Source organism: Chanodichthys erythropterus, chromosome 9 (assembly GCF_024489055.1).
Source record: "Chanodichthys erythropterus isolate Z2021 chromosome 9, ASM2448905v1, whole genome shotgun sequence".
Lineage (NCBI taxonomy): Eukaryota > Metazoa > Chordata > Actinopteri > Cypriniformes > Xenocyprididae > Chanodichthys > Chanodichthys erythropterus.
The window spans coordinates 19,466,913-19,480,191 of NC_090229.1; the positions used below are offsets into that span (position 1 = coordinate 19,466,913).

The window sequence follows — 13,279 nt, forward strand, 5'->3', positions numbered from 1 at the left end:
CTTCGGCACCTTTAAGCAAGTCACAGTTCTCATGCAATATGGGGAGGAAGAAAGATCTTTCTGAAGATGAAAAGCATGAAATGGTCCAATGTTGTGCAAAGGCATGAAAACAACTAAAATTGTCTGAAAACTGAAAGATTATCGAATTATCATAAGATTTGTGAGTGATTTAGAGCACAGCAGAACTCAGTCAGATAAAGGCGTATTAAGGAAAGTTCCTGTCAAACAAGTTAATTGTATTAAAAGGGCAGCTATAAAAAAGCCAGTGTTGAGCAGCAAACAGGTATTTGAAGCTGCTGGTGTCTCTGGAGTCTTGAGAACCTCACCATGCAGACTGGCAGTTATGTGTAAAATTGGAAGAAGGTTTCAATTTACCTAAGTAGACCTGGCAAATTATTTTGTCTGAGATTGATACCAGTTATCTAAAAAGACATGGATAAATAAACAAACAATCACTTTCTTAGAAAAACTAAAATCTGAATGTTTATTGTACTGAAATATATGTCACTTGCATAATAATTTGGAACACAGTGTACATATCTACTATACAGACTTACTCACAAAAATTAATTAATAATATTTTAGTATGTATATATGTATTCTTTTTGGGAATTCTAAGGAATATTATAAGACCTTAAGATAAATTAAATTCAAGATGAATTAAATTGCATCTGATTTTATTAAAAAAAACAAAAGAAAGAAAGAAAAAGTCTTTATTAATCCAATAAAATGTCAGCTATAGATTAGAAATACAGCCGTAACCGTAGTTAGTTCTGGTCTGAGCAGCGGCTCAGGTTTGAATTGTAATTGAGCTAAAAGATGTTATCTGTGTGTGATTTTTGGATGGATTGTTTTGTACTAACTAACAACTGTTTTTGTAACCAAATACTTGTCAGGGACCAAACTGGTTATTGAAAAACAAAATGATCTATGACTATTCTGACTGAGATGCTTGTTTCCATCAATGTTTATGGTACTTTTGGCCTAAAGTAGTATTCCAAGAGCCGGACTTATCCTGTATTTACAATATTTAAATACACCAGTTAATTAATATAGAGCAGTGTAATCCATTAAATCATTCGAACAGATAACGAAGCCGAACTAAAACACTGTAGGACAGTGAAGGACATAATGGTTGAGCCTGACTCGTGTTTCCGGATTCTTAGACATCATTCTTGGTCCTCCTCTATCCTGATGACAGTGTCTCTCCCTCAGCATCAGTAATCTGTCTCATTCAGCTCTGAGTGCTGCATCTTGGTAAGGCCAGAGTGTAACATAAAATCAATGTTTCATTAACATTTAATGACTTGGACTGGCTTAACAGCATCAGGACAGATGCTTGTGCGTCAGGTTTCAGAATGACTTTAGCTGACTTGATTACAGTTAGGATGTTCTTCCGGTGATAGTTATAGCACTGATGCATGCAAGGAAGGCTGATTCCAGTTCAGTAGCGCCATTGCTGAGATAGGTGGGCGTTGTCAGGGAGGCGCACAGGAAGAAGTCGCTCAGTCATTCTGATCATGTGTTGTGATCAGAATTTATGTCTGTCTGACAGTAAGAAGTACAGACTACAGGTTGGAATATAATACAGTTCTGCTAATGCAGGGGTTTTAAACAAAGGTCAGGGGTCCGTGAGGGAGATCTGAAAGCTTTAAAAGCATCTAAAAGCACTTTCAGTGTTCATCTTCTGTGTTTGAGAGAAATGGAAGTAAAACATTAAGTCGATAAACAAAAGAAGCAACAGACTGCTTGTGCTATTGATTTTATTGTTCATAAACATCACTATTGGCTTTACCCTTCATAACAGGCAAAATGTAATATCAGAAGTGGAAAAATCTTTACGTTTTAACACAGGGAGGAAGGAAGATAGAGAGAGAGAGAGAGAGAAGGCTAGGGGAAAGAAGAGAGACAATCTGAAATCTCTCAAGGACCATATGGAGGGCTGTGAGTTGCCTACCATATGCTGAAGGCTTTTGTCATGGAAATAACTCTTTAATTTTTTGGCACTTCATATTATTGTTCAGCCAGGCTGGGCACTTCCACAAAAGAAAGGAAAAAACAAAACAGGAGAGAAAAAGAGAGAGAGAGACAAAGAAATATTGGTAGATCCTGGTGAACAGAGAGAGAATGATTAGCATTGTTAATATTGCTGGTAGCTACAGCAGGTAATGAGCTAATGAAGTCCCTGATCCTGTTCAGCCTGTCCAGGGTTAAACAGCTCAGAAAAGGTAAAAGCAAAAGGGATCGGCTCACATGCAGCATCTCATTATTGCTGAGATCTATATACACACATATTTACAATTTTCACTTTCTCAGTCTTTTCAGTTATCTCACATTTCTAAACGTTTGTGGAAAAAGATTTTTCTGAAAGCAAAGAGATGATGGTAGTCCTTTGGAATAGGCTTTAAAAGAGCTCGTCTACAATACATCAAGCTTTGCATAATTAGAACTGACTCTGAATTCAAGCCTTATTACAATGGAAAATATCCAGATGGATATTCATAACAGATAGTCTGTTGATTCTTCACAGCTGTGGGGGTGTCAGAAATATGAGGGGATGATTTAGGAATATAAGCAGGATGAATGTCCATCAGGGTCAGGAATGAATCAGGACTTAATGAATGCAAAAATGCAACCAAATGTGCTCCAGATATTTAAAATGAGAAGACATAGTATATCTGTTAGATAACATCTCTGTCTATTTCATATACACTACCATTCAAAAGTAAGACTAGAGGTCTCTTATGTGCACCAAGGCTTCATTTGTGTTTCAAAAACACAATAAAAACAGTAATATTATGAAATATTATTACAATTTAAAATAACTGATTTCTATTTTAATATATTTTAAAGTGTAATATTTCAGTGTCACATGATCGTTCAGAAATCATTCTAATATGCTGATTTTCTACTCAAGAAACATTTCTTATTATTATCAATGTTGAAATCAGATCGTGGAAACCGTGAAACTTTTTTTTTCAGGATTGTTTTATGACTAGTTCAAAAGAACAGCATTTATTTGAAATAGAAAGATTCTGTTACATTATACATTTCTGTACCGTCAATTTTGATCAATTTAATGTATCCTTGCTGAATAAAAAAATGTTTACTGACCCCAAACTTTTGAACGGTAGTGTATATATATTACATATTACACTAAATATTTTATTCTGTTGGCCTGTCTAATAAGGTACTATGAAATATATCAAGAGTCATTTGATATATTTTGAATATGTAACACTTTAGCATTTGAAAAAGTGATCATTGTATTAGTGATCAAGTATTATCTTTTAATTTGAATGATAGTTATTATATTTCTGACACTGATGTCCATCAGCAATGAGAGTTAAATACCATGCAGAAATCCGCTAGGACACACCGTGCCAATGTACGAGGTCAGGAATGGGTGGATAAGAGGCGAAGAGCAGAAGAAAAGTGGGAGGAGAAACTCATTATCTATTCCCCGCAGGTTTTGGCCCATTACTGAGATTGTGCCGTGCTTTTTACAATATGCAAAACGCTGACAGAGCCTTTGGCTGCTGCTGCTCGACCTTCCTCACAAGGTCAAACTCAGACTCAATTATGCTCTCAGACTACTGTCTGTCCACCAACACCTGTTAACCCTTTAGGGGAGTGGACACTGCCTCTTCATTTTGCCACGAGCTGCATCATATATGCTGATGCATATCATCATGTGCAGGATTTCATTCCTCATGATGGTGCTAAATGTATTTTTTTATGAAACATGCAGTTTTGTTTCCGCTTTTTCCGCTTCACAGGACAGACAGCTGATTTACACCGTCGCACTTTCTGATTGCACTTCTCATCCTTTCATCTCCAAACATCTTTCAGATCTTTATTATAGAGGCAGTGGCACATTGGCGCCATATGCTCAGCTATTTCCATCAATGCTGCCATTAAGCCTCTACTTTGTTTCATCTCTGTCCTGAACCCAGCACTCCTTTCACTCAAACACTGAATAATCCATCCTGATTGGCCATTCAGGGGGGTCATTATTTCTGGGTCTAGGATTTGGGACTCCTATTTCACATGTCATTGAAACTCTGTCATATTCATGTCATCGTCTGGCGGCCGCAGCTTATGATGGGATTTATTTGGACAGCTAAAACCAAATGCATGAAATATGTCATGCTGTGGGTTAGTCTTTTTATAATTACATTCAAAACTGCTGAGATGAAAGATGGTTATATTAAATTTGTGATAATAGTAATAGTAAAAATATTGTTAGAAAAAGGCTTATTGCTGTTGATTTTCTTATTAAAATTTGTAAGAACAAAAAAAATGTTTTAAGATTGGTTCGATTTGCACCTTCTGGGATTAATATCATTTTATTTTGCTTTGTTTTTATTGGTGTTTAGATGTAAAAGACATTTCTGGAATACTAAATTGTTTGGCATTTGAGCAATGAAATGAATTGTGATGTCACAAATGTGGGTGGAGTCACACAAACACACAATAGCATAGACATTCTGGATGGTCTCAGCAGGAAATGGAGTTCTAGAAACGACGAAATGAGATATGACCTTTGAGATATTAAGGAGATTTCTGTTTATTGCCCTACATTGACTGCTAACAGGACAGCTGTGATTATACAAGTTGCTGTACCTAAGAAGAATTATTGCCCATTAAACAAAGCATCATCACCTGAATTCATCTGCTTTTAAACACTGCATACCGTCCCTCTCGAAAAAGAATAAAATCCCTCTACAGCTGAATCATGCATATAAAGATTTTCATTAAAGAGCAGCATCTTAAAAGGTCAACGGCAGTTCAGTATCCAATAACACAGAGAATAATCAACCAAATAAATAAATAAATAGATAAATACATAAATAAATAAATACACATTAAATAAATAGGGAAATGAAAATAGTGCATAAATAAATACATAAGTACTCAACAACAATACTGGAATGGTAGAAATGAGGTTTGTATAATGGACACTTTTGAGAGCTTGACAGAGCAGAGGTTAGAGGTCATACCTGCCTCTGGGTGAGGTAATCATGGAGCAGGAAGACAAGGGGCGGAGCCCCAGGCATCTGGAGCACATGCAGTCTGTGTTAGTGTGAGGAAGCCCAGCAGAGCGAGCAGAGATCTGCTAAAGAAGTCGTTGAAAGTCCCTGTCGTCCGTATTGTGAGTGTTTCGAATGTTTGGTGATCATTGAAATGTTTAGTCTTGAGTGCTGTTTCCTCCATATGGTAAAACACATTGTGATGGTCGCTCTGCTCGAACAGTTACAGGACATAATTGGCACAAATAAATAAGTAAATAAACAAATAAATAGTGAAACCATGAAACTGCAGGAAACTTTGAATATAAAAATAACAATTATAAATAAAATACCAAAAGTGTAACAAAAGTTTGTACCTTTTCAGAGGTCTACAATCTTTTTTTGTTTGTTTTGTTTTTTGCAAATACTGTCATTATTCACATTTTCATAAAAAGTTTATGTTGGCAGTTGCAAAAGAATTCAAAATAAAAGAGCAGCATAAAAATACAAATTGATTTTCATTTCTCAAAAAGCACAAACCTGTTGCTGTCCTTTTTTATGTCTTTTTTATGATTTGCTATAAAACATCAGTAATCTAAATATTATTACTATCGTTATTAATAGTATTATGTTCATAAAAATTTGCATGCCAGGCCTCATAATTGTATGTGTCTATATGAGAGGGTCTTTTTTTTTTTTGTTACCAAAGAAAAAAAATCCAGCATCTATTCATTATTGTCTTCTTATTATTGGGTTGGTTTGGTTTTTTTCTTGGTGAAAATATTGCTTTCTAAAAAAGGGATAGTGGGGTTCTGTGAAGGGGAGTCTGTGGGGGGATTTTTGAGAGCGTTAACTCGTCTTCATCTTTTTTCTTTTGTTAATTCTCGGAGCCAGACTCGTCCTCGTCTCCGGAGCCTCTGAAGCAGGCAGACTCGTAGTGTTTGTTCAGGTAGGACTTCAGCGCGAAGGTCTTATTGCAGCGCTTGCAGCGGTAGTGTTTGAAGGCCGAATGTGTCTGCATGTGCGCTCGTAGGTTGGATCGGTCGGCGAAGGCTTTCCCGCAGTGGGCACAGGCGAAGGGTTTTTCTCCAGTATGCGACCGCATGTGCCCCTGCAGCAGCCAAGGCCGACTGAAGGCTTTACTGCACACGTGACATTTGTGCTTGAGGTCGTGAGTGAGGATGTGCATGGCCAGCGCCGGCATTGACACGTATACCTTGTCGCAGGTGGGACACTTGCGCGCCATCTTGCTGTCGAGGCTGCGGTGGGTCTGCTTGTGTCTGCTCAGGTTGGATGAAGTGGCGTAGGTCTTTCCACACTCGTTGCAGGTGTGTCGTGGACCTCCGTTGTTCACCCCGGCCACTTCTTTCTCCTCTGCGGCAACTTTTCTTGTTTCCACGACCTCGCCCTTCCTCCTCGAGCGGCCGTCAGATATGAAGAACGCATCCATGGTGTAGCCCTCGCTGAGAGATTCGCTCTCGCTGCTGAAGTATCCGCGGGCCGTGAGGCCAGACTGAGGGCTGTCCGGGTGTTCAAGGTCCGGTTGGCAGTACTCCCCTCCTCCGCTGCTGACGGGGGAGTACAGCGGATCCGAGCTCAGTTTCATGTCGGCCTGCTTCTCCTCTGCGTACTCAGAAGAGCTGATGTAATCTTGGATGTAGCCTGCAGCAGGACGGAGAACATGAACTGGTTATTAACTAATTGACTTTTCACTATTCTGAACTCCAGGTTTAAATCAATTAAATTTTACACAGAATGTGACTACACTACAGACACAATGTAAAGTGTGCTGTCAGACACAACAAAATAGAAGTACAACAAGTACAATGACAATAACACTCTTAAAAATAAAGGTTCTTTATTGGCATCGATTGTTCCATGAAAAACCTTTAACCACAAAAGGTTCTTTATAGTGGAAAAAAGGTTTGTTAGATTATTAAAATATTCTTCACATGAAGAAAAAATTGGTTCTTTTATGAAAAAAAAGGTTCTATTTTGCTGGCATCGCTGCCAAAACCCCCGTTTGGAACCTTTATTTCTAAACACCTGTTTCCATGAGGCTTTCCTAAAACACCTCACATCATATCCGCCTTTTGCACACCAAATAACATGTATACGTTAAGCTGCAAGTCTAATACTGGTAATCAATTTGACTATATTTTGTGCTATGCTATTTGGAAGTTTGTTTCTGTGTAAGATTAAAAAAATTGGCAATTACTTTATTTATCCATTCATTCATTTTAATTTTGTATATAGCTCACATTTGTGTCTTTATATCTCAAAATGTGACTTTAAATCTTGCAGTAATATATTTCATAGTGTGACTTTATCTTACAGTTTCTTCATTTTTTTTTACTAAGGTTGAAACAGGCTTCCATAGTTCCTGGTGCCTGTTAGAGGGCTTCTGTATACCTCATTCATGTAAGTGTGTGTATGTGTGATTGAGACCCAGAGGGTATTAACATGGTTAATAGCTAATTAAGCAGGTTAACTGGTGGAAGCATAAGTGTCTCTCTTTCTCTCCTTGAGATGAAGAAGCCACTCAGACTCTCTTTTTCTTTGATAAGATTAGCCGAAGGCTCCTGTAGAGTTTGGTGTTTATTTGCCTATTATGCACAACATAATCTTTTAAAAGTGGAGGTAAATGGAGGTTGATGTTATAAATGGATTTAAACCATTTTAAGGAAATTGGGACTTTACAAAACACTTTCACTTCTGTTAGAAGAGAGTAAAGTCTCTTTCCTAGATCTCAAAACCTCCTGAAATTGTTTCATACATTGAAGTATATTACCATTTTAAGGAATTTAGGACATTACAAAACACTTTCACTTCTGTTAGAAGAGAACAAAATCTCTTTCCTAGATCTCAAAACCTCCTGAAATTGTTTCAAACATTGAAGTAAATTACAAATATGAAAATATATATTCCCTAATACAGGACATCTTATTACCTCTCTATCTGCTGAAACAAATAAACTCCCTCCTAACTTCTCTAAACTGATTATGGAGCCCTCTGACCGTGAAGAGCGAGTCTTAATGCATCGTGATGGTCATTCAGGAGCCGCTAAAAGGATTTCTGGCAGCCGTAGGGCTCAGACGCGTTTATTGCCATTGGAATTTCACCGACATAATACACCTTCCAAGGTGCCATGTCTTCAACAGAATGTTTCTAATTCAATCTGCTTGCTAAAAGGGAAACCCAAAAGGCGTTTAATACAGTGCAGTATCAGTTTGGGCTAGGTATACAGTGAGATTAAAGATAGCGATGCGCAATAATGATGGAGCTGGGGAGGGTGCGGGGGAATCAACAGGATCAGTAGAGAGAGGATGTTATTGGGGATATAACTGTTTTGTTCACAAAAGATGGCTCAGAGGTTATCAGGCTATATATATTTGGGGGGGTGGGGGTCACTATCTGGTAACTATATTTTCTGTCAGAACTGCAGTGCTACTGCAGGTAATGTTCCCCTACCAAACTAAAACTGTGGTATTAGCCATAAAAAAACATTCTGAAAACGTACACAGTTTGAATAAATAGCATGAATATAACTGTAATAGAAAACTAAAATAAAAAATAAATAAATTCAATAATATAATATTGTTATTAATAGAAAAAATATATTTCTTGATGATTTTACTGAAGTTTGAATTAATAAATAAAAGAACTAGAACTACTACATTTATAATGTATTTGATAATATAAGAAACAATCCATTATTTAGTATTATAATTAATAATATAATAATAATTAATTTCAGTTTTTGATTTTGCAGAAGCAACAATACTTGTAGTAAAATAAATTTTAATGTGGAATTTTTTTAGGGTTAGTCCAATGACTGATAGGAAGGATGGAGTTGTTTGTCCTTTGTTTTAGAAGTCTTTATGTTCAACCTTCAGAATTTAGAATGAAGAAAAAATGTCTTGTACAATACAATAATTACAGCAACTGTTTGCGAATTACTATACAAAACCGTCAAGCGGAAAATATTATTATTCATAAAATGAAGAAAGAATCCATGTTTTCGATTTTGTGATTTAAAATACAATGCAATACAAAACAATATTATAAAAGCATAAATCTACTTTTAAAAGGAGCAGCGTAGCTTAAAAGTTCAAATAATCTTACAATGACCCAAAAACAGATAAACAGTCTGTTGTGGGGTTTTTTATAACAGGTGGGAAGATATCCCTCATGTCTTATCTCGCTTATCTGTGAAAAACACCACAGCAGGATAGAGAGAGCCACACATCTGCTACCAAAATCTGTCTGTGAGGACACAGAGCTCTCTGGACTCCCTTTAGTCTCTGTAGAATAGCTTAGTTTAGCTCAGCCTGTCCCATCATGTCCTCTCAGGGATGCTGGGCTTACTCTGTGCGTGATGCTATTTGCCCTATTGTGCGTGCTGCTGCATCATGTGACAAAAGTCAGCACTGCCTCAAGCTTCTCTTTCTTTTCATCTCCCTCGTTGTCCTTCGAGCTGTTCAGTACAGTACTCGGATGTCTCCAGTGGCGTCAACGATGGCTGAAACCCTACCTCCCCCTCCACCACTTAGATTCATGTACCCGGAAGCAGGAGAGTGAAAGAGAGAAATAGTGAGATGAGGCCGAAAAGAAAGATGGGGGAGGAGAGCGAGAAAGAGAGAGTGCTGTTGGTAGGGGGGAGGGTTTGGACCGAAACTCAAGGGCAGTATCAGCTAAGGACAAACACATCAGCCCCACAAAGCAGTGTGTTAGCGTTAGCATGAGCTACACAAAACAAACTGGTATCAAGCTCCTGTACGGACGCTTTCGTACGGCTTTATTCGCATAAGCTGATCGCGCTGCGTGACCTGATTTGTGTCGGCATGAGTCAAAAAAACAAAAAAACAAAGTCTGGGGGGCACAATGGAGAATGGGGTTGGGGGTGAAAGGATGGAGGGTTTTACGGATTAGTTTGCGACAGAATGAGAAGATTTATGTAACATCTGTTGGACTACGTACAATGTTCAAAACACGCAGCGTCAAATCTGAATTATGCCTCGGAGATATTTTTTGTAGGCTAACCATTTGGAAACATGGTTGAACATCAAGCACATAAAGTGAAGCTACTCTATCTGTATGTAAACAATATATTTAGGCACCGTACTCACCATTTTCACAGAGCCGGACGCCCAGGCTTGAGCGAGAGCGTGTAAAGGAGTCATCGAGATGATGGTGGTGATGATGATGATTAGATGCTGACACAGGAGATGAGGAAAAATCATCCAGTTTAATTTTCTTCACAAGAAATGAGCGAGGCATGGTTCACACACGGTCGCACGGGCACAGACGCACAAGAAATCCTTCACATCGGCCGCAGACGGACTCGCACAAGCACAAAACAAAAAAAAAACCCTGGAGAAAATCGTCCCGAATGAAATCCGTCACACAAAAAAAGAAGATCCTCGTCCCAGAAACTAAAAAAAAACACAGCGACTGTAGATAAAGGAAAAATGAAGAGCACGCAGGAGGAGAGAGATGTCTGATGGTACAATACTGTGTGTGTGTGTGTGACTGCTACTGTACACACACACACCCGCTTACGCTGCTGAAAAAAAAAAAGAAAAAATTCACTTGTTCAGCACTGGATAGCTCCTGGCCTGCAGCGGAGGCGGTTGAGAGCAGGAAGAGATAGAGGAGAGAGAGAAAGAGAGAGAGAGGAAGAAAGAGACAGACAGACAGAGAGAGGAGAGACTGTGAGACTAGCTGAGATCAGCAGTCAGGCAGGTTTTATAGAGGCAGACGGTGGGAGTGAGATCAGGTGGTACATCGCAATGGAGCTGCTCAGCATTAATCCATCAAACATCCCTCGGGACACACATCACATTACTACTGAACCGTCTGTGCCTTCACACACGCAGACAGACAGACCCCCCTCTGATACGCTCCGTCCCCTCCTTGCACACCCCCATTCTGTGGGAGCGAGAGAGAGAAAAAGAGAAGGAAAGGCCTGAAATGTCGCACAATCTCAAAGTGAGTTGATACAACAACTAGCGTACATTCTGTTCGGTTCCGTTCTGCGTCTCTTGTCCCGTCTGTTTCGCTGACAGTTATATCAAATGCTGACAAGCTGCATTTGCTAGGTTTTCCTCTCTAAATCTGCTATGTCAACTAGAATTCATGCTCTTCCTGTGTATTTACATTTATGCATTTGGCTAAAAGCAGCATGCATATCAGTGCATTTATGTGTTTTCTGGGATTCGAACCCGTGAGCATCATCATTGTGAGCATCATAATGCACTAAATTCAGTGTTTTTTATTTATATACTATTATAGTATTTATTGATATGTTTTGAATTAGCTATTATTTTTATATTTCATTTTAATTTTAGCTCAGGATTTAGTAATTTTGTTATGTACTTTTGTTATTTTTATTAGTTTTTGTTTTATAATATTTATATATTAGTTTTTTATTCAGCATTTTAGTACTTATTAGTTTTAGTTAGTTCCCAATGCAACATTTTTAATCTTTGTTGAAGTTTTTCATTAAATATTTATATTTTATTTCAGCTTCAATTACAAAAAACAATTGTTAGTTTTAGTTAACAATTTTAAGTGTCTGCATATTCTTGAACAGCCATTAACAATGTTAATTGTTATGTGGAGAAATACAAGACTTCATGAATCAATGCAATTTTGCACTGATTTATGCACACACACACACACACACATTCTCAGTGTGCTGAATGATTACAAGTGCAGGCCACAGTTACTATGAATGGAGCTTCATAGGACAGGATGATGTCGGCATCTGCCTGCATGCTGAACCCTTTATGTTCTTTATGTCTTTGTGTTTACATGTAAAGCAAGTGGGAGTCTCTCAAACCGGCCCCCCATTCACTTAATGAAGTGTCTGAATACACCACACGCCACTCTCGCTCTCCCTTTCTCGCCCTCTGAGCAGTTGTCTAAAGTAATTATTATACACACACCTTCGATTTAGCTTTCCGATCATTTTTAAGATATTGTTTCAGATTATTAGTTATTAATTTATATTATTTTTTGTATATGCATGTGCATTATTCATGTATAAATATGGATAAGTGTTGCAGCTGTTTACACTAATAGTTCAAGAAAAAAACATTTAAAATAAATATATAAATATAAGATTTACAAATAATTAAGACTGTTTTGAAATGGAAACAGTAATTGTTATTTATTATTATAATATAACAATATTATTAATGTTCATATATAAAAATAAATTGTTAATTTACTTTAGTTTTTTAATTATATTAAAATAAATACAAAAATATTTAAATATAAATATTAAATAATATATAATGTTAAAAATTAATTTAAGCTTTTGAAAAAGAGTATAATTAATTATTTTTTCTGTTTATTTTCATTATGTTATTATTAATATTATTAGTAGTAGTATTATAACATTATAGTATAATTGTTAATTTACTTTTTTATTCATACATATTTACATATTTACAATTTGATATTATTAATTTTATTTATTTATCTATTTTATTTATCTTGTTTGCATATTTTGGCATTTATCTGTCTATACTTCATATAGTAAATTTTTTATTATCATCCATATGCATCAATCTTAATAATCTGTGAAAATCACTGAAATTATCAACAAGTGAAATGTTACAGGTTGTGTGTTTGACCCCCCCCCCCCCCAACCCCATTCACACAATGAGAAAAAATCCCAATCTTTCATTTGAGCATCTGGTCAGTGCCCCAGGACAGGCGGTTACCCCCCAACACCAACACCCCCCACCTCCAGCGCCTGCGGGCCAAAGGGCCAGATCAGGTCTGCCTGCTGCGTGCTATGAAAGGCTTTGGGTTTCATCCAGTGATTATTGTTTGGGGGGATTTAAGTATCTCCATCTATCTCATCCTTAGATGAGGCTACTTTCTCTCTCTCTCTCTCTCTCTCTCTCTCTCTTGCTCCATCACTCTATTTATCTCACTCTATCCCTGTTTCTTTCTCCTTCACTCTTTCTGGAATGCTTCCTGTTTCTCTGATCGCAGGTGTCTGATTCTCTTTGCCTCCGCTGTGGTTTCATTTATCCGGAAGGTTCTTCTTGCCTTGCTCAAAGGAGAAACACAAAACCCACGGTGGGAGATGCTCTCCTTCTCTTTCCTCCTCCTTATTACTGTCTCTCTCCCTCTCATGTTCATTCTTTATATCCTGCATTCTCTCATTGTTTTGTGACTTTGTAATTCATAAAACAGCATGGTTCCTTTGAATGTCTCTCAGTGATAAACAGGATTGGATTTTCTAGATT

At 37.4% G+C, this 13,279-nt stretch overlaps 1 protein-coding gene across 1 annotated transcript; it reads right to left on the reverse strand.

Moving 5' to 3' along the window:
- Positions 1 to 5,889: 5,889 nt before the first annotated feature.
- On the reverse strand, positions 5,890 to 10,292 carry scrt2 (scratch family zinc finger 2). The gene is made up of 2 exons (XM_067393765.1): positions 10,142 to 10,292; positions 5,890 to 6,674 (listed from the first exon to the last, which is right to left on the reverse strand). The coding sequence occupies exons 1-2, from the start codon at positions 10,290 to 10,292 to the stop codon at positions 5,890 to 5,892; spliced, it is 936 nt and encodes a 311-aa protein (XP_067249866.1).
- Between the last annotated feature and the right edge of the window lie 2,987 nt (positions 10,293 to 13,279).

Excerpts from the sequence above, each read along its gene's own strand:
- scrt2 (XM_067393765.1), bottom strand. The coding sequence starts at position 10,292 with ATGCCTCGCTCATTTCTTGTGAAGAAAATTAAACTGGATGATTTTTCC. Across the intron at positions 6,675-10,141 it reads CGTCCGGCTCTGTGAAAATG|GCTACATCCAAGATTACATC; the intron begins GTGAGTACGGTG and ends GTCCTGCTGCAG.